Consider the following 26,937-nt stretch of genomic DNA (forward strand, 5'->3'; position numbering starts at 1 on the left):
GCTGCTTGTTTTCTCACAAACCAATATTAGGGCAACTGTCCATCCAACTAAAGCAACTCCCACTGCAACCATGAACCTGAACTCAACCTTCTCCATTTTGCTCTTCAAAATTCTGACCTTCATCCTTAACCTTGAAACTTGTGGGGGCTCTTCCTCTGGTTCTGCCCATACAAAATAGCCGCATTCTTCTCCAATCTATACCAAATATGACACAACCGAGTCACACCCACAGATTGTCAAAACATATAACTCAACAACAAGAAACGCATGGCTAAAACTCACCCCAAAGTTAACGCAACCCCAGAACCTCCGTCCGGAATTTTCTGCCGTCGATGAGGTGGCGAGCACAGGCCGTTTCCCACAGTAGCAAGTTGTCCTCCTTCGACGTGCCTGGTTTCTATTTCGTGTCGCCTGCTTGCTGCCGTGTGTCACTTCAGATTGGCATGCATCAGCCTCCATCCTTTTTCAACCAGAGAAGTCGAGCTTCGCAGAAGGTGCAGCATCAAAGAGGAGAGAAGATTTGCATAATTAGGGTTTCCAAGAGGACCATTCTTTGCTGTTTATCTGTTTCTTTTTTCTTTTATTTTTAATTCAATAACGGTCACATAAAAACGCCCTGCCACCGTGTACAGTAGCCTCCACGTATGCAACGCCGTTAACCAAATGTTAGTAATTTGGACGGTAGGACAACATTGATTCGATTTAGAAACGTTTGGGACACAAATAGGACGTTTAAAACGTTAGGGATAGGTTTGAGACTTACTCCAAACGTTGGAGACATAAATGATACTTTACTCTATAATTTTAATTCGAATAAAAAGTTTGAAGTGTTGCTAAAAGTATATAATCACTCTAATTATTGCAATTATACTCATTATAGATTTCATTTATAATATACCATGTTAATCAGGAGCAAAATTAGGTTAAATGTTAACGAGGAGTTAAAATTTAATTTTATAATATAAATAAAAATAAAATAAATATTTTAAAAGAGATTAAATTTTGAGAGAGAGAGAGAGAGAGAGAGAGATCCCTTCCTTTAACTTCCATGGATACTAGAATAACATCCCATTCTATTGAATTCGCAATTGAATATGCAATGGCATTTAATACAAAACTTATTAGAAGTTTTGTTTTTATTTTTTTTTATTACACACCAAAATCAAAATCAAGATATATTATATTAACACCATCTTCCTCAAGTCAGACAAGTGACATTAGCCTATATTAAAAGAGAGTCCAGCCAAAACTATATTAATTAATCCTCTTTCTGCAAACAAACTGCATGAGCAACCATTTTCAACCAAATTAATCACATTTATTTTTAAAGCTATGTTTTCAATATGTGTATTTTTTTTTTAACTAATCACTTTAATAGCATTTTATGGTTGGAATTCTTAAAACCAATATTTGTTATAAATTTGTTCTCTTTTTTTTTTTAATTGTTTTGGGTATACATGATTTCATGATTTGTACGTAATATCTTATATTCTACTTCAATTTAATTACTTATTATAATTTTTTTATTGTATTTGGTTAAGAAAGTCCATATTTTCATATTTTTGCTTATTCATAAGACTTAATTATTTTTATTAAGAGTATATACATAAAATATAAAATTTAGCTAACATGTATCTTAAAAATATACAATAAATTTATCATTAGTTGAATGTTTTAAATTTTTTTATTTAGTAAATGCAAGATAAATGTATTAAAAATTTAAAGGTGTGTTTAGTTTGCGTTTTTATTTTTTGTTTTTAATTTTAGTATTTTCTATTTTTTAGATTTTGTGAAAAAAAAAAGTAAAAATATGAGGTAAAAATAAAAAATAGTATTTTATTGTTTTATTGTTTTTACTTTTTTCTTCACAAAATTCAAAAAAATAAAAAACACTAAAAATAAAAATGCAAATCAAATGTACCTTAAATTTTTTATATTTTTAATAAAAAATTTTTAATTTATAATTTTAACATGTGCTCTTAAAGTATAAGATAGATAAATCCAAAAATATAATGAAAATAATAAATTTGTGTGTAATACAAAAAGTGAATATTCGCATACAATTATCTCTATATGAAATTTATGGTTAAAAATTATTAAATAATAATTTAATTAAATTTATTAAATTATCTAATAATTTTTAAATATCAACTTCACACAAAAATAATTGCATAAAAATTTCCACCAATACAAAAACTTCTTATTAGTGATTAGACATTAATTAGGGGCAGCGTGTCCCTCGCAGTATCCAACTATCCAGTATCCATGAAACAATTTTGACTTTACCAAATCAAAAAACTGTCCCGGCGGCCAGAGTTGACCATAATATTATTAGGCATGTTTGACTTAAGAAATTTCTGATGATACCCGAGTAAATGAGTAATTAACATCGCTTTTCTTGAACCTCAATCACTTAACTACGTAACTATCTTATATGATACCTAGTTTCTACATATAACCTTATCACATATTCACATGCTGCACTTTACCCTTCAATTCAGATTAGTCTCTTCTTAATTAGGTTAATGTAATAGACAATGACGAAATTGCATGCTTAATTTGTAACAATCTCATAATAATAATAATAATAATAATAATAATAATAATAATAATAATAATAAAAGAAAGTCCAAGTGAATTTTTATATAGATATATAGATATAGATTTGTAACGATAGGTCCAAGATTTAATTATGTTATTAGTGAATTTAATCAAAGGATTTTTTACCTATTGTTATTTGTTCGTTATCACTCATTCATATTCTTGCAACGAGGATTGAGTTTAATGGAAAAGAATTATTTGTTCACATATACTGAACCATAATTCAAATATCAACTAATCACGTCTTAAACAATATTTGTTTAACTAGGTAGAAAATATTTTTATCAGTAATGTTAAGAAAATAATATCTAAAATTATTTATATAATATAACATTTATAATAATTTCATACACATAATATTCGTAACTATATATTTATTATATCTAAAATTACACAATTATTTTAATAATAATTAATAAATATTAAATAAAATAATTTTAAGCTATTTGAACTGATTTCTTATTTTTTAAAATATTATTATATTTTTATATACTAAGAAGAGTGATTTTTTCTTGACACTAATTTATTATGACCTCATATTTAAAGAAATGAAAGAAAATTTATAAAAAAAAAAACTAAATAACTGATTATAAAGTAATATTGAATAACAAAATTACTTGATAAAAAAAATGTGAAATCTCTTATAAGTGTAATGGCTTTATTTAATCAATATTATTGTTTAAATTTAACAACTTAAGTTCACTATGTTTATAATAACAAGTATAGTTTTTATTGAATGCGATTTTACCGTAACGTTTGACCTAATTAACAACTAGATAAATTTGTCTTTTTACCGCGTTGAGAATCCAAAAATTTCCAACAGTTTTAATCATTTATAACTAATTCTGATTCTTCTAGATAGTACCTAAAATAGTAAAATTTGTAGTAATCATAAATACTAATCTTATGCGTTGTATTAGAGAGAGACATGAAGAAAGACTTGAAAAAATAAATTTAAAAAAAAAAATCTAGAAGTCTTTGTTGGGCGTTATAAAGTTCCAACTTCTAATCTATTTGTCTTCACTCAACATAGTAGACAAGTATTGGTCAAAAAAATAACACATTTCCTCCTCTCTATTCTTTTCTCCCTAAAATATATTGTAAACCTTTTTTTTTTGTATCTCAATTCAATTCACACACATATATATATGCTCCTTGATTTTCTCTAAGAAACCCACAGTTTTGGAAGAATCTTAGAAAGAAGCATAAGAGATGGGTTTTTCAAAAGAAGAGAAATCAAAGAGGGTATTGAGGGTTGTGAAGACACTTTTCTTTTTAATCACAATGATTATGTCATTGCTTCTCATCTCTGCTCCCACCATTCTTGTTATTGCCGATGCTCTGCTTCCCTCTGCTCTTCTCTCTGTTTTTTCTTCTTCGTCATTGTTGTCGCCACCATCATCTATCAAAACAGCTCTGTTTTCTCATCTTCAGAATTACGACTTTCGATACTCCCTCGTCGATATCCCCCTCTTATCCATCGCTCGATCTCTCGTTATCTTCTGTAAGTGATTATGATGCATAAATACCATAGTTTTTTAATCAAAAAGCAAAGAAAAATATATACTCTGTTTTCCTCTGTTTCTTAATGTTATGCTCTGTTTTTGTCCCCTGTTTTTTTCAGGTGTTTATAGCTTATGTGATGGGCCAAGGCTTTCAAATGGTCCATATTTGGGTGTAACAACGGTGTGTTCGGTGTTTTCTTTGATGTTTGTGTCATTGAAAGCTGTTTACATCTTTGGGAATGGAACAACAGCAGCAACAAAAGAGTATTATGTTAGAAGCTCCGAAATAGCTTTATTTGTGTGTTCTTATGTTTTTGCTGTGGGACATGTTGTTGTTGCATACAGAACAAGTTGCAGAGAGAGAAGGAAGCTTTTGGTCTACAAAATTGACATTGAAGCTGTAAGTCTTTCATCCTCAATTTCTATTCCATTTGGCATCAAAATCAATTTACTTAAAAAAAAAGTTATTTTGAAAAAGAGATGAGTCAATTAAGTGTTGGTATTTTTCTATTTTTTAACTCATTAGTTGTTTAAGTGCAACTCCCTAAGAAATTAGTTGTTTTAAAACAAATTGATATCTATTTAAAGGATTTAATCATATAGTATCACACCAACAAAAGTACCATTAATCTGAAAGATATATATATATATATATATAGTGACAATGATTTTGTAATTTGTTTTATATTATCAATGAATGATAAAATTGAACTCTTCTTTTATTAGTCATGAAAATATCATTACCCATTGAAAATGGAAATATACACACGTTTTTAAACTAAATTTAAGAGGAAATGGGTTATGGGGTCCCACTTAGGTACAATAAAACACCAATGAAACTTCCTTGTATGACCTTAGTGCCATAGGTGTGGTTGAGTATATTCCAATAAAAAACAATGTTTTTAATTTTTGCTTGCTTGTGGTGGTGCACCATTAAGTTTTCTTTGAATTCTTCAACCCTAAAATTCAAATTCAATATTATACTTAGCTTTAACAAATAACAAAATATCTCTATTAATAACTTTTCAATTCAGCTACATAGTGCTGGTGAGAAATTACAAAGGGTAGGCATAGTGGAAATGTTAGACTCCTGGTCAAACCATTTACCAATTTGATTTTAATCTTCCAGATGGTCAAACCTAGCCCTTTTTTAATCAATTTTTCTATAATTTATTAAACATTTTATTTTTTTTGGGTGTGTCTAGAAACATGCATGTTGTTAAATAAATGATAACTGAATCATGGAATGTAAAACCTAGTCTCACTCAAACTCATGTGAATCATGATACTTTTCCATGTTACAAAATTATGGAACGTGCATAGCACCGCCCTAAAATTATGGGTAGAACCGACCATAGTTAATTTATGAATATTTTAGGCATCTATGATCATGTGCCAATATATTTGCAAATCATGTTCCACTTCTTTTGATGTTGAATCCAAATTCTTTCTTAGCATGAAACTCATCATCATACCAATAACCAGAATATCATAACTGCCCATCAGCAATAATTCTTAAATCTTAGGTTTCTCTCGCTCAATCCGAGGCAATCATCAAATCATTTTCCACCTCAGCCCATACTTACATGATTAATAATTAATTATTTAATGCAGAAACAATGATATTTGAATTTTTTTTTAGTGGTCAAGTAAGAATATTAAATTATTAATACCTTAGCTATATATTTTGTACCGAGATTAAAAGTGAAAATATTTTCAGCATGCAATATATTAGAAACATTAAAAGATTATTTATCTTTTATAAAAGTTTAACATTTTAGATTTTGAATAGGTATTCTTAAAGACAGATACATGAGTACCTAAATGTGTTTGCTAATATTTTAAAAATAATATGTCTAGTGTATTTTAAAATAGTTATAACAAAAATTTTGAAATTTTTTAATATTTTTAGTGTATCAATATTTGAAAATTACTTGTTTAAAATCTTTAAATTTTTTTTGTTAAACAAATTAAGAAGAAAAAAAATAATGCTACATAGCCAGTAAATATTATTATTTTAGATAAATATTTGTAGTAATAATTTATATTTATATTTACAAAAATTTATATATATAAAATAGATAATTTGTATATATATTTATTTATTAATATTTATACACATAAGTTAACATAAATTAATAAAATTTATTTATTAAAATAAATTTAATATTTATACTGATTAATATTGACCAAAATTATTAAAAATTACTGGCTCTCAAAATTTTCGGTTCTGTTAACCAAATTGTGTTTATGATATATGTTTGCAGATTTCAGCTTGTAAAAATGGGTATTCTCGGTATCCAAAGAAGATTCTTGTAGAAGAGAGAGTCAAATGAACCTTTGCTAACGTTACTTAGTAATAGTTATTTCCAAATCTAACGTAGATTTTGCGCTAACATGGTACCCCATTTCCTACCAAGGTAATTTACCATTTTCAGCTGTATTTGTCTGCCGTAAAATAAAATTTAATTTTTTAAAAATAATAACCACTAAATGCCTTTGTTATTCTCCTTGTACAGGGTATTATCATCCAGAAAATTCCAATAGTGACCTTGACACGGAGCACTGAATAGAGATCACATAGGAGGATTGATGTATATACATGCATAGAATAGAATAGGGGCACCCTTTTCATGGTTTTCCATGTTAATTCAATTAATTTTTATAGTAATACCCCGCTACTGTTCAAGCCTTCAAGGTGCTTGAATGATGGGATGCTTTTAACATTTTTTTCTCAAAAAAAGAAATAAAAAAAAAAAATAGAGTTCATGTAATATAAAATTTCAGTTACGGATGATATCATCATGATGGCAAGGATTTGCCTTATGATAAGTGTATGTAGATGTATGAGATAAAATTAGTTATATATATCAAATTCCTTTGGTTTGAGTTTAAATTTTATTTTTTGTTGGGCACTTAATGCAGGAATTTGATTTTTTTAGGAGTATTTAAATTAATATTTTCAATTTTAAATTATTTATGGTTGATTTAACTGGACTAATAAATAAAATAAAGCATTCAGATTCTGTTTAAAAAAATTCATTGAGTAATATATCAAGGATTATTACTTCTATTATATCATATATGTGAAAAAAAAAAAATTCAGGATAAGGAGATTCATAACAAAAACAAAAAAATGTGGTATTGGAGTAATTGTGTTATATGCACAAATAAAATTCAGATAGATTTTTACTCAAAATAAAACAGAACCTAAAAAGAAAGAATTGAAGAAGTCCATTCAAAAACAAAAAACTTACATTGTGATTTCATTTTATTTAGATTTAATTTCGATGAAAATAATACACACCAATAAAAAGTTAGTTCAAAAAATTAAATACAATCTATATATAGATAAAAGAAAGGCTCAAAAATCTTTTTTTATTAAAAAAGAACTATAAAAAAGAAATCTTTTTTTTTTTGTTAGAAGTTCTAAAAAGTCCATTAAAAAAAAAGTTATAAAGTAATAAAAATGGATTGAAATCTACACATCAATTTATTTTTGTGATTTTTTGTGAATCATAAGCATCAAAAGATGCATGTACGAGGCTAAAATTTTTATATATGGATAATTTTAATGTGAAATACAAAAATATTTGATCATTTTAGTGTTTTATACAATTGTGGTGGTAGCACAAAATGTCATTGACGTTTTGCAATAAAAAAATTTTTTTAATCATGAAAGAACAAAATGTTAATGATGTTTTGTAATAAAAAAAATTTTTAAAAAAATATTATTTTAATGAAAGAAACACAAAACGTCACTAACATTTTGTACATGACCATAATAGTGTTTAACACACAATTTGGTTCATCTTGGAGGATTTCACCCCTAATAATATAATGAAAGAAACTCATTTTTTTAAGTCAAGAGACTAATAGTAAAATATCGAATCAACTTATTGACCTTATAATATATCTTAGTATAGAGGACAAAAACAAAAATTTGTATCTGTAAATTTTCGAGTGGATGGATACCCAAAATAGCAATTTATGATACTATGAAAAGTTATTTGATTTTGTATCAAAAGAGTAGTATGAAAAACCTGTAATTATTATTTCATATCATCTATTGGAAGCTTATTATAGTGTCACAAATTGTTTAATTTTTTGTTTTTACACTAGAAAAATTTAAATAATATATATATATATATATATATATATATATATATATATATATATATTCTAACTATTTGAATGAAAAAACACTTTGGCACTGATGAACAACAAACCAAATAATAAAGTAACGAAATATAGTATCTTATAAAATACTTTTTTAAAAAAGAAAGAATGGTTATTGGATCTTTTTAATCTAACAGGTTAAGTACTAATTTTTTGTAAATTAGACCTCCATTTAAGGGGTTGTTATGATCAATGAATTATATACACTACGAAGTATTTGAACTTGGGACACTCACTTAATAGACTACTGACTTAACCATTAAACTAATCCAAGTAGATTTATTATTAGTAAGGTTTATCCGATTTTTTTTTTTGGTCATATACAGGGGTGGAACTACATACATAGAAAGGAGGACAATGTCCCCCTAATTTTAATTTTTTACATGTAAATTATATGTAAATTTTAGTTTAATTTTTTAAAAAAATTTTATTTTAATTTTATTTTATTGTATAAATATTTTTGACTCCTCTAATATTTTATCTAGTCTCGCCCCTGTTCATATATACACCCATTCACACACAATGTATGGCTCTTTAATCATCATAGCAGAAAGTGGAGCCTGGTGTGGCACTTTTCGAGACAAACAACCTTTTTTTTTTTTTTGGTGAACTAGAGACAAACAACTTTGTCATTGGAATACTACAGCCTCAGCCATTTATCAGAGTTCAGATTGTTTGATTTTCATTAGAGAAATGGAAACAAAACATGGGCCATAGATGTACCTTATATAGAAGAACATGGATCAAAGCCTAACTCAAACAGGAAGGCTCAAGACTAATAATATTGGGCTGGATTTTATTTATAGTCCCTTTCAAAATGCTTTGCATAGTTCATAGTTGTATTGCTTGCTTTCCTAATCAGATGACATCTTTGGCATTTGGATTATTACCTTAGTGAAACTCCAAAACTAAGTTACAAGATTAATGTTTCTTCTTGAAGCCATGATTTTGATAAATTTTGGACGGAAAACCAAACATGTTCATAGAAATGGAGGCCAATTATATTCATGATATTTTCTTTTGAGGATTGATTTAAGAATTAAGAGAGATGTTATTTGTGAATATGAGCATCCTTGAAAGAATTTGGAAGAACTAATTAATATCATATATATTTATAAAAGGATGATGCATTTAATTTGATCTCTTTACCTTACATCCTTTCTCCCATTTCCCTTAACCCTAAAATATGACATCCCTATAACCCAAAAAAAAAAAAGGAAATTACCATCATATATGAACATCTAAACTATAGGGGATATAATAATCTTATCTTATTAATTATAATGGACATTAATAAAACTGACCAAACTCATCATCTACATTATCTGCTTCAAATCCTCCTTTTGAGATTCTTCTATGTTGTTCTCTCATCATCATTGTGCTTTACATAGTTTATTGTAATCCTCTCTACGCTTCACTATGATAGGGTACCTCTTCTGTGTCCTAGTTGTTGGAAAAAACACCAACTTATCTTCCTCTGCAGGGTACCAACTGTTTTACATTGTTTACACAACATTAGCCATTGCATCCAATAAGAAAAACATGTTCCTTAATCACACAATAAACATGCTACAAATCATGATTATGCAATGTGTTTCAGGTACATACCTGTATTGGGTTACCATGCGATGAAGGAAGACGGATAGCAGCACTCTGGCTAGCTCGTAGCCAGGGCACCGCCGTGGCCCTCCGCCAAACGGAGTATATACATTTGTAGGGCATGTTACTTCCGTGTTACTCTGCATTGTTTGGATTAATTAGTTTATTTATGTTAAAAATCCGAACATCAAACCAACTCACTCTTCTCTAAAAAGGATGGGGATCTGACACGGCAACACCCCCGTGTTTTAGAGAAGAGTGAGTACATGTAAGTTAGGGAGAGTATTAGCCTATTAGGTACCTGCCATCTCCATGGATTGAAGGTGCGAGCATCTTTGAAATGATCTGGGTTTAGATGCACAGCGCGAAATGATGCAAAGACCTTCCATCCCTTAGGAATAGTGTAACCTATTAAAATATTTGAAGCATTGATTAACTAACTTTGCTATGCCTATTATCAACAACAATATGTTATTTGATTAACCATAATACTAGTGGGACAAAAAAAAGTCCGAATTTATCTTATTTAACTGTGATTAATTGTTATTAAAATTAATAAATATTAAATAAGATAAATTTTGACTCTTTTTGTTTTTTTTTTTTATTACCAATTATTTTTGTTACTAATAATACCTTTGATGTTAATGTCTGTCATTGCTCTCCTAAATATCCCACCAATTATGTTTCCCACACGCAAAGTCTCGTTCACAACCTATATATATATATATTACACAAAAAAGAGTTTATGATCTAATAAAATAACTAACGTAAGTAAACTTTGACAGATTATTAATTTAAATTAATTTAAAGTGTGTTCTTACGCATTGGGTAAATGCCATTGACTTATAATCTGACCACTCCAATGGTGCCTCTGAGTTACTCTTCTTTGACCGAATTTGATCATGTTCCTCCTGTAAAAATAAAATTCTAACATTATTGATCACATCAAAGGTCTATCATGCTAACCAAGTTGGGTTGGTCTAGTGGTTAGCTCACTAGTCCGCTTAAGCAAGTGTCGGGGGTTCGAATCCCGCCTTGTGCATGCAGCAACCCATTGGCCAGCGGCAAACCCTTAAATGGAGCTCAGTACCGCGACGGATTAGTCCTTGACCTGCCGGGTTGGGGGATACCGTGGGAAACCAAAAAAAAAAAAAAAAAAAAAAGGTCTATCATGCTCTTGTGTCACACATGCATCGACTGGTCAAAATGTCAAAACACCAAACTCTGAATCAGAAACTGACATCATTTGACTTTGTAATGTGTTACTTTGGCCATGCCTTGATGGCTTCATGATTGATACCTTAGCAAACAAAACATATTGCTCAAATTTCATAGATTTAGTTAGATTTTTTTGCTTTTCGCCATATTTACAGTAAATTTTAAGGATTAATTCGTCTCAGATTGAAACTCTATTTAAAAGTTTGTCGCTGACAAATGGATTACTACTACATACGCAAGCTCTAAACTTACTTAAGTTGACGAGTAAGTTAATCGGTCAACCAACGTGACTTGGTTACCCATGCGAGCCCATTTTATATGATATCATATGCTATGAATTTATGTCATATAATATTGAAAATTTTTTAAATTTTTTTGAAATACCGGTATACTAATGATTTTAACGGTTGATTTCAATTAATATATATTATATATTTTTTTATAATTGAGATCAACGATTAAAAATACTATAAAATTGATATTCCAATAACATTTAAAATTCTTTCTATAACATGAAATCTATCTAAAACATTAGCAAACTCCTATTACTTAATGAGAAATTATTATGAATGGGTTTTTTCTTTGAAATAGAGTGATTTGTCCAAAACTTGACAACCTACCCTGTTGTCTTCTTTCATAGTTGATCTGTTCAAACCAATGCATGACTTTCAAGTTTTCAACCGCATTAATTAACTTGGGTGAACACGCTTTTACCATGCATAAAACAACAAAACTAACCATCAAGTATTTGGAATATTACTTGAAGTTTATGTTAATATTAATCACAACAAAAATATAAGAAAGAAGATATGCAATCATCTTAAGACTTTATGTTAATGTGTACCTTGAGTTGTGCTAAGGCTAGAGGAGTCTCCGTGAGGAACTTGACGGCCAGAGTCATTATGGTGGAGGTGGTTTCGTAGCCGGCGACAAGCAATGCCACCATGAAATCCACTATTTGCTCATCGGAGAAGCGGTTGCCGGAGCCTAACAGTGCCCCCAGCATATCATTCTTTTTTCCCTCCTCTGTTTCACTTTCTTTTCTCCTCTCCCTCACTATCAACGTTAGTGCCTCCGCCACCTTCCTTCTTGCCTATACACACAATAATTTACATCGATTAATTGTTTTACAAAGTTAGGAGTGAGACTCGAACTCGATACCTAGATAAGAGGAGTGTAGAGGTGAGGAGGGAAGACTATGCTATGTGAGTTATAACTCGTTGGCAATTTACATCAATTAATTAATTAATAATCAATAATTAATTTTTTTTTTTGGTACTTTAATCAATAATTAATTTAATAATTCAATGTTAACCACAACCCCTAGCAGTCACCAAAAAAAAAAAAAAACCACAACCCCTAGCATAACAAAACAAAAAAAGGTAGTTGAATTCTAAATTTAAAAAATGTATATCTTAAAATATATTTGATTTGTATTTTCATTTTTTATTCTTATTACTAGTGTTTGTTTTTAAAATTTTGTAAAAAAAAAAAAAAAAAGAAAAACAACATAATCAATAAAATTATATTTCTGTTTTTACCTTCTACTTTCTTTCTTTTTTTTTTTACAAAATTCTTAAATAAAAATAAAAATGAAAATACAATCTAATTCTCATAATAAAATATATTCCTAAGTAACATTTCTTAGGATGTAATATAAAATTGAATCTATATCTTATCAAACTGTGAATATTAAATATTATGTGAGTATGATATCTTATAATAAATAAGTAGCGTTTGTTAGAAGAATAAAGGATGATGAATTGAACAATAATAACAATAATGAAAATGCATGTACCTTGATGGCTCTGCGGTAAGTGGTAGAGAAGAGAGGAAAAGGGAGAGTGAAGAATCCTTCAATCACAAGAACATACTCTTTCCTTAGATTTTCAGTCCATTCCCCGGGATCAAAGCTCATAAGCTGCTTCACTGTCAACTCAAATGTTATCTGCACCCAATAATTAATTAACTAATTAATTAACCATAAGGTAAAAATAAAATAAAATAAAAGTAGTACTGTACTAGTATTTGATGATGGTAATTAAGTATGATAACATGTCAAACATATAACAACAAATTCGTACATGGGCATGCTAAACCTATATGCCTATAATTTTATTTTATTGTATATAGGGAATGATTATTATTCTTATGCAGCCGTAAAAACTTTTAGTAAACGTGGGGACTTGTAAGCTAGGAATTCGACACATTACACAAAGCATCGAATCTTTATTCACCAAACCTCTCATTTTCACTTCCATCACGTAAATTACAGTCACATTATTACATCGTCCCAACTTCATGTAATAAAATTATTAAAGAACAAAATAGGTTTTTTTTTTTTTTTTAAGTTTAGTTTAAATATTTTTCTAAGGATATAAAAATAAACAGATTTTTTAAGTTTTTAGACAGTGAACTTAGAATTTAAAAAAAAAAATCAAAACAAAATGGTAATTGTGAGGTGCAAATTAAAGAGGCTGGTCCACCACTTCTTCCCCAATATGATGATGATGGCAAGTGAGGTAGACTCGAGCTATCCATGGCCTATTTGACACACTGATATGATTTTTGGGAAAGTTGACTCAAGTGAGAAAAATGTATTTTAGTATAAAAATATTAAAGCAAAAATAGATTGCTCACGGTATAAAGAAAAAGAAAGAAAAAAAAAGCTTATATACACCATTATTACTTTGAGCAACACTTTACTCAATCATAGCTTCTATATGTCAATGCAATGTTTTTTACTTTTAAAAGTCAAATATTATATATTAACAAAAGAATCTCTAGTGAAAAAAAAAATTTGCAGGACAAATAAAATTAAAAATAAATATTTGATTAACTTAGTTTTTCAATCACTTTATCATAAGGATTTAGCTAATTTAACTAATCCATGTCTTAAAAATGTATTTTAAAAATATAATAATAATTTTTTTAATATTTTATTATATATTTAATATATTAAAAATATTAATATTTATTTTTTCAATAATTTTTATAAAATATTTTTTATAGCATTCTTAATCAATTTATATCTTTAAAATACAAGTTTGCAAAATCCTTGCAATAATAGAATAGAGCTAGAAACTTTATAGTAAAAAAATGAGTATCTTAATAACTTATGCATGACGAAAGGAGTAAGGTTGTGATAGTATAGATGAGACTATAAGTTGTATAAAAGGTGGATCCTAATATTGTTTCGTAACATGGTATGATTTAGTGAATGAAAAAAAACGATATTTTAATTAACATTATAGTAAAAAATAACATAAATAAAATACTATATGCACACAAAAACTTAATCACCGAATCTATATTTTATATTTTAATATTATTTTATACAGATAATTAATATAGTTATTAATTTTTAATGCACACGTAATATGGTGGCCTAGAAGGGGATTGAATAGCTGAAATTACCTTTTTGGCCTCCTCCATGAGAAGAACCCGGTCGGACCAGGAATCCAAGTTGAGACGAATAAGTCGGTCAATATCAAGAAGAAGATGATCCTTGATAATGGAAGAGTTAGCGAAGCTAGCAGTGAGTGAATGCATTCTCTTATGAAGTGCACCTTTCATCAACAGCAACGAGTGTTTCCCCAAGAGATTCGATATCGAACCGGGGTAGCTGCAATCGAAAAGCTTCCCTTCGTTCAGAAGAAAAAACCGGTTCGTTTCCGGGTCAGCCGAGAAAACCGTAGGTTCGCCGAACACGTGCGTTGTGAAGATCGGACCGTACCGGTTCACTCGCTGGTCTATGAACGGTTCGGGATTGTCGCTCTTGTAGGCGGAGATTAGCTGTATGGTTTCGCCGACAAAGGGGAGACCTAGGCTCCCCGGTGGTAAGCGGTGGTTGCGGTGGCGGTGTTTGCGGCGGAGGAGGATCCCGGCGGCGAGTGTTATGATAGCAAAAAAGAGAAAGATAATAGAAGCAGCCATGTATGATTGGTTTGAATGAATATGAAAAGGAGAGTGGAATTAATAAGTGGAAATAAGATAAGAGACTTGATAGTCAATAGAGTGGTATATATACATCTTATTACAGTTTTGTGTGCGTGTGTGTGTATATATAGTGTTAAAAATAAAATAAAATAAAAAAGAAGAAGAAGAATTAGTAGTACTATGGTGTGAGTGAGTAATAGTGTTGTGGTTGTGGAGTTTATGTGATAGTAATATGTGTATTTAATATTAGAGAGGGAAGGGGGTGATGGTTTCAAGAAAAGGGGCATTAATGGAGGGGGAGGGGGGGAGGATGTGGGGAGAAACGATTAAATGTGGGATATTTTTGGTATCTGACATCATTTTTACCCTTCCCTCCATCAATTTTTATTGTGTGTTTTTCTCATTAGTAACTAGTAAAAAAGAGTAAATGCTCTGCTTGCTTGGTAAAATTTTCCACTTGCTTTTAATTCAAGGGTTTAACTAAAATTTATTTTTAAAATATATGATAAACTAAAATAATTTTATAAAAAATATAAAATTAAAATTTTTAATATATTTATTGTATATTTATTAAAGTAAGATATTTAAAATTTTTATTATAAGTATTCTTAACTTATGTCTTTAAAATACATATTAGTCAAATTCTTAATTAAATTATTGATTATTTAAATTGAATTGATTTAAAATTACTCAGAATATATTTTTTTAAAAGATGGTAGTTAAGATATTAATATATAATAAATAATTTAATTAAATATATTAAATTATTTAATAATTTTTTATTATTTTTATATGAAAATATTTTTATATACTTAATTATATTGATTTAATTCAAAACTTTAAAATATAAGAAAGACATAGTAAGATTGAAAAATAAAAACTTATTATTACAAAACCAATAAGAAAGACAGCATTTTATGCAGTTACATATAGTCATCATTAATCATTTGTTATATATATAATTAATAATTTATGTTCTTATAATAAATAATTTTATAATATAATATCAAAATTTTTATAATTTAAAAATCTAAAATTTTATTAACATATGAAAAACACAAAACTATATATAATTTACATTTTAAACTTAAAAAAAAACTCTTACATACATGAAAGTATATATTAAAAATATAATTATTTATATTTTTTATTTTAAATATTTTAAATTTTAAAATAAATAATTTTATGATAAATTCATATAAAGGTTAACATGATATATGTTTTAATAAGTTATAAAAGGATTTTTTATTTAAATAAATATATGAAAATAATTATTTACTAAAATACGCATGAAAGAAAAGAAAGATCAAAATGTGCATGGCCATCTCAATTGTACCGCCTATAAATTGGAATAACCCTTCAATTCAGGCTTGGCACATACGAAATGGGAATTTTGTGTCAGAACTACTTCATCTGTGGTAACCACGAAATGGAACTCTATTTCATCTTCGCTGCATGCGAAATGGGATCAGAAATTCACTATATAAATGCTGGTGTTTTATAAGCCACTTTTAAATTATTCAGCTCACTCTTCTTCTACTCTCTCTTCCACACCCATAAACTTCTCTTTTAAGATTTCGGTCATAGCTAGTTTTGCTCTATAGCCTTTGAAAATATTTATGTCATTATATATTCGAATGGAGAAATCTCTCATACATCTAAGAGTATTACATTTGTTTGTGATGATCCACTTTGGATAAAGATTCTGTCGCAAATATCGCTGCAACAATTGAAAATTTTGATTCTGATAAATATTGGTATGATTAGAAAAAAGGAAATCATTAAGTTGGCTTACAGGATGCCAGTTGCGTTAGCCAATTCGTTTTCTTATTATAAAATACATATTAAATCTGACATGCATGTTTTGATGATGTCTTCTTATCATCGTAGCATTGTAAGCATCTATTCTATAAAACTTCGTGTGAATCTTCAAGATGTTAGTGGTAGCTCCTCTAGTTCGAATAATGTAGAGAAAATTCGAAATTTTGGATTGGCTGAAGCGATTCCCTTCCAGCAAATTGGTAGGGCTCGTAGTCCCACTTTTAATGTCTTTGTCACGCTGGAACAAAATCATCATGCACGTCCCTTCCCTTCCACGTGTGTTGCATTCCTAGAAGGTATTGCTGATAGATTGGCATATTCGTCTGATGAAGATGAGATTGAGGATGATAGCGATGAAGATGTAGAAGTTGTTCCTGAAATCCAACCGCTTTATAACGAAAGGGTTCTCCCACTTCCTGCCCAATCGGTAGGTGTCACGGCACCAGGTGGTGTTTCTAGCGGCACTCCAAGCCATTATCTATCTTTAAATCTTGGAGCAATGAATTTGACTACAGCTGAGGACAAACTGAGCAACGATGCTATGTTTGGTGAAATGGAGCTTGAGATTGGGTTGAAATGTCTCAATGGAGAAATAGTGATGCTTGCTGTTATAAATTACAACATTCGTAGAAGTACGAAATACAAGGTCGTAGAGTCAGATCAATCTCGATATGTATGTCGATGCAAGCAGTTTAATTTGGTGACCAATGTCATTGGATGGTAAGGGTTGCAAAGATAAGATCTTCGAGATTTTGGAAAATCTGAAAATATCAAGGGCCTCACAGTTGTTTGGTAACTTCGATGTCGCAAGATCATACTCAACTTGATAGCAATGTCATATGCCATCATATATTTCCTATGGTTCATGCAGACGCGACTATTTGTATAAAGGTGTTGTAGGAATCAATAGAGTCAGCTTACGGGTATAAGATTTCTTACAAGAAGGTTTGGCACACGAAACAAAAGGCAATTGCTAAAATTTATGGAGACTAGGATGACTCATACAATTAGCTGCGGAGATATTTTAACGCTATGCAAACTTTCATTCCAGGTATAAATAACACATAAAAATTATTGATTTTTCTTGTTGCTGGTGTTTGGAATCATTTCTCCATTTTATTAAATAAGCATACTCATCTTAGGTACAATTATTGACCTATAAATGCGACCGTACTACGTTGGCAACACGTTGGACCGTGACAGTGTTATGTTTCATCAGGTATTTTGGTTGTTTTCATCATGTGTTGAAGCATTCAAGCATTGCAAGCTATTGGTCTCAGTTGACAGAACACACTTGTATGGTAAGTATATAGACACCCTGTTGATAGGAATAGCACAGGACGGGAATAACAACATTCTACCCATCGCTTTAGCGATTGTCGATAAGAAGAATACAGATTCGTGGTAATTTTTTTTTTGCTAACTTAAAAAGGCACTAGCTTCTCAACCGGGGATTCTGCTTATCTCTGATAGGCATCCAGCAATAAAGGAAGCCTTGGAGCGAGTTGGGTATGGATGAGAATACAATGTTTACTGTGTGAGACATAGTGCTTCTAACTTCACAACAAGTTTCAAGAGTAAAGAAGCCAAAAGGCACCTGGTCAACGCGACATACTCGAAGACGCAAAAGTAGGCATAATACTACCTTGAGTTAATCAGCAGCGAGGATCCGGCCACGTATCCGACAATGATGGCCTGGATCCGTGGGTTAGAGCCACCAAAATGGCTATAGCAATGTAACGAGGGTCGTCGATACGGTCACATGACAACAAATCTTTTTGAGTGTATCAACTTAGTACTCAAGGGAACTCATAACCTTCTAGTTTGTACAATTGTGAAGTCTACCTACCATCGTCTTAATGCATTATTTGTCAACAAGGGTCGACAGGCACAAGCCTATATCTCAATTTTTTGCACTCTTTCTCTTCTACTTCATCAATTTTACTTTGTGAGCTGCATCAATGAATTGGTCCCTTGCCTCCTTTTATATTGAAACCCAGCCATAAACCTCCAACCATTGCCACCCTCATCAACCATTGCATGTTGGTACGGAAATTGGAAACATGAAAATTTGTAGCTTTGACTGTTGCATCACCATTTCGCATGCGGTAGACACGAAGTCACTCAATTCGTAGCCTCTGCCCCTGACTTGGCCTAATTCGTGGGCACCGCAGGTGAGTTTGTCCACTTCGCAAGCACCAAATGTGAGGTGGTCCACTTTGTATTCGCCGAATAGGAGTTGGCCCATTTCGTTTGCACCGTCATTGGATTGAAAAGACGACTTTGTATCGGATGCACCACCTAATCCTCTACCATGCCAGTCTCCATTTCGCATGCGCCAAGCTTGAGTTGAAGGATAATTTTAATTTGATCTTTCCACGGCCATGTGCATTTTGATATTTCCTTCTTTCTCTCCGTATTTTGATAAATAATAATTTTCATATATTTATTTAAATAAAAAAATTCAGTTATGAAACATGATAATATTTGGGTTAAGTACTGAAATCGTCCCTAAGGTAAGGGGCAAAAATTAAATTCGTCCCTGACCTTTTTTTGTTATTAAAATCATCTCGAATGTTCAGATACACTTTAAAATCGTCCTCAAGTGCATTAAAAAAATTTTAATTCCAAATTTGCCCCTGAGTCCTTTGACGCTTCGCGTTTTATTCCCGCGAAACGGCTTCATTATGTGAGTAACGTTACAAAATGAACACTGATCCTTCACCTTCAATGATGCCCTAACAAAGTGAGTGCTGGCTTGAGGAGTAGCGTCACTGCGTTTGCATTGCGTGGGAAAGGGTGGAAGAGGAGCTCGTTCTCGTGGCAGTCATCTCGAATCAGGTACGTGTGCAGCATTTGTTTTGATTTTTTGGAGCTTGAACTTAATACTGTGTGAAGGGTATTTGGTGGTTTACAAATGGGAGTTGGGTGTGATTTTTGTTTGTAGGTTTTAGGTGATGGGAACCTTAAGCCTGATTGTCTACCATGGTGGTAGATTTGGGCATGACAATGGTACATTGGAGTATATAGGGGGGAGAAAAGATTGTGATCGAAGATGTTGATATGGATTGCTGGTCTCTTTTTGAGGCATATGCTGAGGTGGGACAATTTGGATACACAAAGGAAAAAATTGCAACTTTCTGGTATAAGGACCCAAGTTCTGAATGGTTAGAGAACGATTTGAAGTTATTTGAGGGAGACAGAGATGCCATTGAGATGTGTAAAATAACGGGAAAGAGGGGTCATGTTGATCTGTACGTGGTCCATAAGGTTGAGGTTGATGAAGACTTTTCTGAAGTAGGGTTTCTTGATGTTGGAGGCCCAGGTGAACAGGTTCAGGAGGCGGAGAGGGCCAATGATGAAGAGGTACATAATCAGAAACAGTTGGTGATTTATCAGGGTGATGGGGATCAAGAGGTGGACAGGGCTAATGCGGAGATAGTTAAAGAGGGAGATAAGCTGAACCCGGATGAGCAGGTTAAATCGAATAGTGATGAGGATAGTGATGATGAGGATTTCATTCCATCTGATGGTGAGGTTGACAGTGCAGATGATGTGATTTTTACAGATAGTGAAGAGGAGTACGATGATGAGAGCGAATTTGATGAAGTAAGAGGCGGGACGGATGGTGATCGGGTTGAAAAAGGAAAAGGGATTGCAGGAGGTGATTTCAGTGATGAGGAAGGATTCAATAGTGATGAAGTTGATGTGGATTATGAAGTGGGTGGTGGTTCAGAGAAAGAGGACATCGAGGATGATGATAACAATGAAGCAATTAGATATCCGATCCATAAAGATGTGAAAGACATGACAAGGTACAAATGGGAAGTTGGAATTGAGTTTGCTTCAAGGGAGGAATTCAAGGACACTGTAACAGCTTATACAGTGAAAACAAGAAGGGGACTGAGGTATGCGAAACTTGACTTGGTTAGGGTGAGTGCTGTTTGTCAAGAGGGTTGCCCATTTTGGTTATACGCAGAAAAAATGAGTGAAGAGGAGACTTGGCAGCTTAGGTCAATGAACCTTAAGCATACTTGTGGTCAGTCACATAGGGTAGGGATACTGCATACTGGTTGGCTGAGTAAAGTATTTAGGAAGAAAGTTGAAGGTAATCCACAAGTGAAGATAAAGGACCTGGTCAACAAGGCACAAAGGAAATGGAATTTGACTGTGACAACATCAATGGCTGCTAGGTCTAGACAAGCTGCATTGGATGAGATTCAGGGAGCTTACCGAAAGCAGTACAAAAGGATTGTTGACTACTGCTTGGAGCTGCTACGTGCTAATCCAGGGTCCTCAGTGACGCTCAAGGTACAGAGGTCCCCTGATTTCGAAGTTGAGGACTAGCACCAGGGGTTAAATAATTATTGCATTTTTCAAAGGGTATACGTGTGTCTAGCTACTTGCAAAAAGAGCTTCCAGCAGTGTAGAAAGTTTGTTGGATTGGATGGGTGTTTTCTAAAGACACCTCAAAGAGAGCAGTTGTTGACAGCGATAGGGTGGGATCCTAATGATCAAATGCTTCCAATCGCCTACGCCGTTATGGAGGCAGAGACTAAAGACACCTGGAAGTGGTTTCTCCGGCTGCTCATTGATGACTTCGGAGCTGAGGTCATTGGAAAATCAACCTTCATGTCTGATCAGTAGAAGGTAAATGGTTATCGAATAATTAAAATTATGGAACCAATTAAAATCTTACATTTGATAAATTTAAATTCTGGATGTTGAAGCTTTTGTCCTTTATTGATGCAGTTATTGTTAAGTAACACAATTTTACCTGCTCTATTAGGGTCTCTTGCCTGCTTTCGATGAGGTCATTCCAGGAGTGGACCATAAGTTCTGTGTCTGCCATCTTTACAACAACTTCAGGAAGAAATTTCCTGGGTTACACCTGAAGCAGCTGATGTGAAGGTGTGCAAAGGCTACACACTGGAAGGAATGGGAGAAAGAGATGCAAATCATAAGGCAGATCAATGTGGATGCGCACAGACATCTAAACGCTATCCCTCCAAGATTTTGGAGCAGGTCCAGGTTTAATTTTCACTCTAAATGTGACACTCTTGTGAATAACATGTGTGAGAGCTTTAATGGTGCAATAGTAGACTCTAGGGAGAAACCTATAGTGACAATGTTGGAGGACATAAGGGTTTATTTGATGAGTAGGTGGGCTCTTAATAGGGAAAGAATTAAAAACTTTAATGGGACAGTTTTACCTCGGATTAGGATGAAACTAGAGAGGAGAGGCAGATCAGCTGGTGAGTGGAGGCCTTACTGGTCTGCTGCACAAACATATGAGGTTGTTAATGGTTTGTCTAAATTTGCTGTTGATCTTTCTGCTCACAAGTGCTCCTGTAGGAAGTGGCAGCTTAGTGGTATTCCCTACACCCATGCCATTAGCTGCATCAACTATAAGGGCCTTGACATAGATGGATTTGTTGATGACTACTACAAGAAGGCTGCATATGTCAAGTGCTATGATTCAGTCATCAATCCTCTGAATGGCCCAGATTCGTGGGAGAAAACCAACTTTGATGATGTCATGCCCCCTCCTTATCGAAAGCCTAGCCACAGACCAGTCAAGAAGAGGAAGAGAGGACCTGATGAGCCTCCGGACAGCAGCCAGTCCCACTTGTCTAGGAGGGGACAAATCCAAAGGTGCTCAAACTGTGGTGAATCTGGACACAAGAGGGGAGGATGCAAGAAGCCATCCCTGGATGTAAGTGTATGTATATCATCAATTGCATGTATGCTAGGGTTATAGTTTAATTTTTTCATCAACTGAATTCTTTAATGTCTTTCAGGCCCAACAACCAAGGTAAGCTGCTAGCAAGAGGACCAGAGGAGGAAGGAAGCATTCATCTATCAGACCCAAAACCAGATCTAAAACGTCATCCCAGCCTGACATGAAATCTGCAAGTGGAGGTTTGAGGAGGTCCACCAAGTCTAGAGCATCATCTCAGCCCCAACCAGCCACCACCTCTTCTCAGCCCAACTCAACTCATTCCAGGTCCAAGCCCACATCATCCTCTACTAGGCCCAATAGTCCAGCAGCAGGTACTCTCCACCCAAGGCCCAACAGAAAGCCCACCAGAAGCCTTACACAACAACCACCAGCACCAATGGAGAAGGGTGCAGCCAGCTCCAGCCAACCAGCCAGGCCTGTCTTCTTCAGTCACAGAATTCCACTGCATGTATCTCCTAGAAAGCTGAGGCTCGTGGTTAAACTTCCACCAAGACTTTGGAGAAAACTTTAGACTGTAGTAAAAATTTGTCTTTTGTGCTGTAATCAATGTACTGTTGCTTGAATTGAGATAATATTTGTGACACTTTTTTTTGGTTTTTTGAAAACTTGACAACATGGCTTATGATTAATCTTTCTTAGTGAGCAACAGAGTTGCAGTAGGTTTTTTGAATGTCCTAGACTATATTTTGCTTAGTCTCCATGTAATGGAATTGATGGTGACTCAAGTATCCACCATTTGGTGTTATTTTCCTATGCTTATTACTGAATTACACTAGACTGTGTTCTGCCTAATATTATGTTGGTTCTGTTTAATGAATTTCCTTATTTGAGTTGATATGTTACAGAGTTGATTAACAGAAGAGTTCAGTCACAATTTTCTTGCTAACAGATAAATTTGCCATTCCAATTAATTGTCAAATTACAAGGAGATCATTTCACTCACAAAATTAATCACCAAAACCCTAAACTAACCCCAAATGTTCAACAAGACCCAGTACATCTCAATTTACATAACTCAGACCCAATCAAACAAATGCAAACTGAACACTAAATTCTCTCCTAATTTCATCAACCATACTTCAATGGCATCACACACGCTACCCCCTCCCTCTGATTGAACCAAATCTACGACCAGAAGCAAAACAAAACAACCCATCCAGAAATTCCTAACACTGCAGCAACCTTGAACTTCCACTCAATGTCCCTCACTTTTGCTTTCAGGGCCGCAACTTTCCTCTTCATCCTTGCAACATGAGGATCCTCACTCTCTGCTTCTGGGTCTGCCCATCGGAAGAAATCACACTCTTCCTGGATCTACAGCAACCCACCAGAGTCAGAGCCCAGAACAAACAATACCTTTCCATCACCCACCTATAGAAACTTAAAACCCTAACCTCATAGTAGACACACCCCCAAAATCGTCACCTAAGGTTGTTCCTCGTTCCCGAAATCCTAAGAACGGGTCTCTCTCCATGTCCACACACAAGCTCCCTCTTCTGCGCAGACGACCGACTCCGACACGACCGTGAGCTCTCCGTAGCCATGGCTCCACTCACCTTCGAAAGCCCTTCCTCTTTCTCTGCTTCGTTGGTTAGGGATGACTGCTCTGATTTAATCCCAACCCTCCCCAAATCAGAACTTTATATAAATAAATAAATAAACAAATAAATTAACTTTATTTATTAAAACCTCCAACGGACAGTAACTGCTAAAGGGCAAAAGTGTCCAAAAATTTTGTTTTGAGGGGGAAAGGACGATTTTAAAGTGTATCTGAGCATTCGGGATGATTTTAATAATAAAAAAAGGTCGGGGACGAATTTGATTTTCACCCCTTACCTTAGGGACGATTTCAGTACTTAACCCATAACATTTAAAGTCAATGACATAATGGATGTATTGAAAGAAAATAAAAATATTTAACCTTACTACCACAAAAGACTAAGTTCCATTAATTCCGTATTGAATGAAACATAAAAATAATTAAAAAGTTTAATTCAACTTATGAAACATTTATCCAAAAATTTAAGTGTTCGTATAAAATATATGTTGAATATAAAATACACTTTAAATAAGATACATAACATATATTTACACAAATATATAGTAATTGTTTTTGTTGCTTACATAGTATGTATCTTTTATATAATTATATGTTAAGTGTTTTTATTTAAAAAACAAGTGGTAATATTCTCATTATTTTTTAAATATTTCTCAGAATATTTACTATCAACAATAATGACTAATAAATCTTGCTTTTTGTAATAAAAATTTTCCAAAAAGTATCTATAAGAAAAAGAAAAAGAAAACCTTTCCATATACCCGTTAAGAATTTGAATCTATGACTAAATGGTTAAAAAACCAAGCAAAATGTGAGGTCTACTATGCCTAGCTCTTGGTTAATATAGCAATAACATATCTAGCATGTTATATCTTTGATCCACATAATAGTCAAAATAAGAAGAGTAGAATATAATGGAAGCTAAGGTGCAAAGTGCAAAACCACACATGTGATCCTTAGTGGTATAGGCATGTTGCTCTCTTTTGTTTATAAGATGCTATGCACCCGCTAGACTTACTTCTACTACCGAAAGAAGAGAATGGGAGAAGAAGGAAAAAATAAAGTATGTAGCCACATACTGACTTTTCTTCTACTCTCTTATTACCTTTTTCTCTGCATATTGATTCTTTCAAGTGATATGCATGTGTACTCTTTTGGCCCACAGTATGACATGACAAGAATGGCAAAAAATTCAACTACAACCACTCACCTATATTTACTTATTTTAGTACAATCTGTGACCTCTTCATTATTCTACTACATATATATTTTTTAATTCTTTTTTTTATTCTCTTTTTCTTGTCAGAATTAATTAATAACTTAAATAATAATAATATAAAAAATTAATTTGTAATTAGTAAATATTAATATTTTTTTAATTGTAAAAACTCTTTTTTGAAAGAGTTTAAATTTTAAAATTTAGAATTGAAATAAAAATATAATTTTACAAGATTTGTTTGATAGTCCTTGAAAAAATTAACTCTCTAATTAAACTCACAATAATAATATTATGAGAAAGTATAATAAAAAATTATTTTTAATTAGTTAATATTATTTTTTATTTTAATTTCAAAAAATCTAATTTTTTTTAGAATTTAAAGTTTAGGATAAATAATTTAAAGTTTAAAATGTATATTTAAAATCTAAAATTTAAAATAAATAAAATAATTTTAAAAATTAACTACTTCTATTAATTAAAAAAATAACTCTCTAACATTACTCTATTTTACTCCTTTTTTGTGCATTATCTTTTACCCATTTTCTGAAAGCATGATTTGTATATTTTACTACCAATTTTCTTGTTGAAAAGGCTCATCCCAATTTACTAAAGCAAGGTTGTTTATGGTTTATCTTTCCTTCCCTTATTGGTCAGAGGATGGGATACGTACGTGGCACCATGAATTGCATGTAGTGTAGTGTGCAGTGTGCACCATTTAGATTTAGCCTGTGTTTAGTTAAGCAAATATTTATCGAATATCTATGTTTGTGTCCTTGTTTGTTTTTATAATACTATAAGTTAATTACTACTCTTAAAGGATGAGGTGTGTCACACTTAATTAGTTTTATATTCAAACTTTTATTTATCCTTTTTTTTAAGAAAAAAATCATGTTGGATGTTTAATTAAACATTAGCATGTTCATGACATTCCACTAATGATATGTGATAATTAATTGTCCCACATAATCCCAAGTGTTTCTCTAGCAAACAAAACATTGAAAAAACAATGTTTTGCCTTCATAAATCATAATTGTTCCGGTATAACCCTAACTAGAAAATCACAAAAACATTCCCTTTTAGTTGCCAACCATGCATGCTTTTTATAAACTAGTATTTATAATTAAAACATTTGATTTTTTTTATATAATTAATTAGACTACTAAAAGAAATTGATGAGTAGTTACATTAATTTGGACCAGTGAGCACCCACAAAGGAAGCTTCTTAGAAGATATATATATACCCAAATACAAATTTAATTTAAGGTGAATTATCATATGTAATTATATTTATGTAAAGTTAATAATTAAAAATTATTAAATAATAATTTAGTTAAATTTATAGAATTATTTAATAATTGTCAAATAATAACTTTACATAAAAATAATTGTATGCGAGTTTTCATCTTAATTTAATTTATTGATTTAATTTAACATAACACTGCCCCACGTGAAAGAGAGTATATATATAAAATGAAGTGCACAATTTCAATAACATGTTACCTTCAACCCACATGGTCCCCATGAAGGGACATGAAGCCCTCTACCCACCACTAGA

The 26,937-nt window shown here is 31.9% G+C and overlaps 3 protein-coding genes across 3 annotated transcripts; 2 read left to right on the forward strand and 1 right to left on the reverse strand.

Moving 5' to 3' along the window:
• Positions 1 to 3,596: 3,596 nt before the first annotated feature.
• LOC112766616 (uncharacterized) lies at positions 3,597 to 7,002 on the forward strand. Its single transcript, XM_025812511.3, has 4 exons — positions 3,597 to 4,105; positions 4,226 to 4,506; positions 6,374 to 6,526; positions 6,626 to 7,002. The coding sequence occupies exons 1-3, from the start codon at positions 3,814 to 3,816 to the stop codon at positions 6,440 to 6,442; spliced, it is 642 nt and encodes a 213-aa protein (XP_025668296.1). The 5' UTR covers positions 3,597 to 3,813; the 3' UTR covers positions 6,443 to 6,526; positions 6,626 to 7,002.
• A 2,365-nt stretch (positions 7,003 to 9,367) lies between these two features.
• LOC112765910 (3beta,22alpha-dihydroxysteroid 3-dehydrogenase) lies at positions 9,368 to 15,376 on the reverse strand. The gene is made up of 8 exons (XM_025811777.3): positions 14,520 to 15,376; positions 12,901 to 13,050; positions 11,947 to 12,195; positions 10,706 to 10,795; positions 10,518 to 10,596; positions 10,186 to 10,292; positions 9,894 to 10,024; positions 9,368 to 9,776 (listed from the first exon to the last, which is right to left on the reverse strand). Exons 1-8 carry the CDS (start codon positions 15,036 to 15,038, stop codon positions 9,659 to 9,661), a joined length of 1,443 nt encoding a protein of 480 aa, XP_025667562.1. The 5' UTR covers positions 15,039 to 15,376; the 3' UTR covers positions 9,368 to 9,658.
• Positions 15,377 to 21,933: 6,557 nt separating this feature from the next.
• On the forward strand, positions 21,934 to 23,460 carry LOC114925619 (uncharacterized). Its single transcript, XM_029294232.1, has 3 exons — positions 21,934 to 22,578; positions 22,664 to 22,677; positions 23,451 to 23,460. Exons 1-3 carry the CDS (start codon positions 21,934 to 21,936, stop codon positions 23,458 to 23,460), a joined length of 669 nt encoding a protein of 222 aa, XP_029150065.1.
• Positions 23,461 to 26,937: the final 3,477 nt, after the last annotated feature.

Source organism: Arachis hypogaea, chromosome 17 (assembly GCF_003086295.3).
Source record: "Arachis hypogaea cultivar Tifrunner chromosome 17, arahy.Tifrunner.gnm2.J5K5, whole genome shotgun sequence".
Classification (NCBI taxonomy): Eukaryota; Viridiplantae; Streptophyta; class Magnoliopsida; order Fabales; family Fabaceae; genus Arachis; species Arachis hypogaea.

Bases quoted from the DNA above. Each gene is read 5' to 3' on its own strand.
- LOC114925619 (XM_029294232.1), top strand. From the start codon at position 21,934: ATGTGTGAGAGCTTTAATGGTGCAATAGTAGACTCTAGGGAGAAACCT.
- LOC112765910 (XM_025811777.3), bottom strand. From the start codon at position 15,038: ATGGCTGCTTCTATTATCTTTCTCTTTTTTGCTATCATAACACTCGCC. The intron at 10,597-10,705 runs GTAAGAACACAC...ATATATATATAG, and splicing joins CAATGGCATTTACCCAATGC to GTTGTGAACGAGACTTTGCG. The intron at 10,293-10,517 runs GTATTATTAGTA...ATATTTTAATAG, and splicing joins GACAGACATTAACATCAAAG to GTTACACTATTCCTAAGGGA.
- LOC112766616 (XM_025812511.3), top strand. From the start codon at position 3,814: ATGGGTTTTTCAAAAGAAGAGAAATCAAAGAGGGTATTGAGGGTTGTG. The intron at 4,106-4,225 runs GTAAGTGATTAT...TGTTTTTTTCAG, and splicing joins TCGATCTCTCGTTATCTTCT to GTGTTTATAGCTTATGTGAT. The intron at 4,507-6,373 runs GTAAGTCTTTCA...ATATGTTTGCAG, and splicing joins ACAAAATTGACATTGAAGCT to ATTTCAGCTTGTAAAAATGG.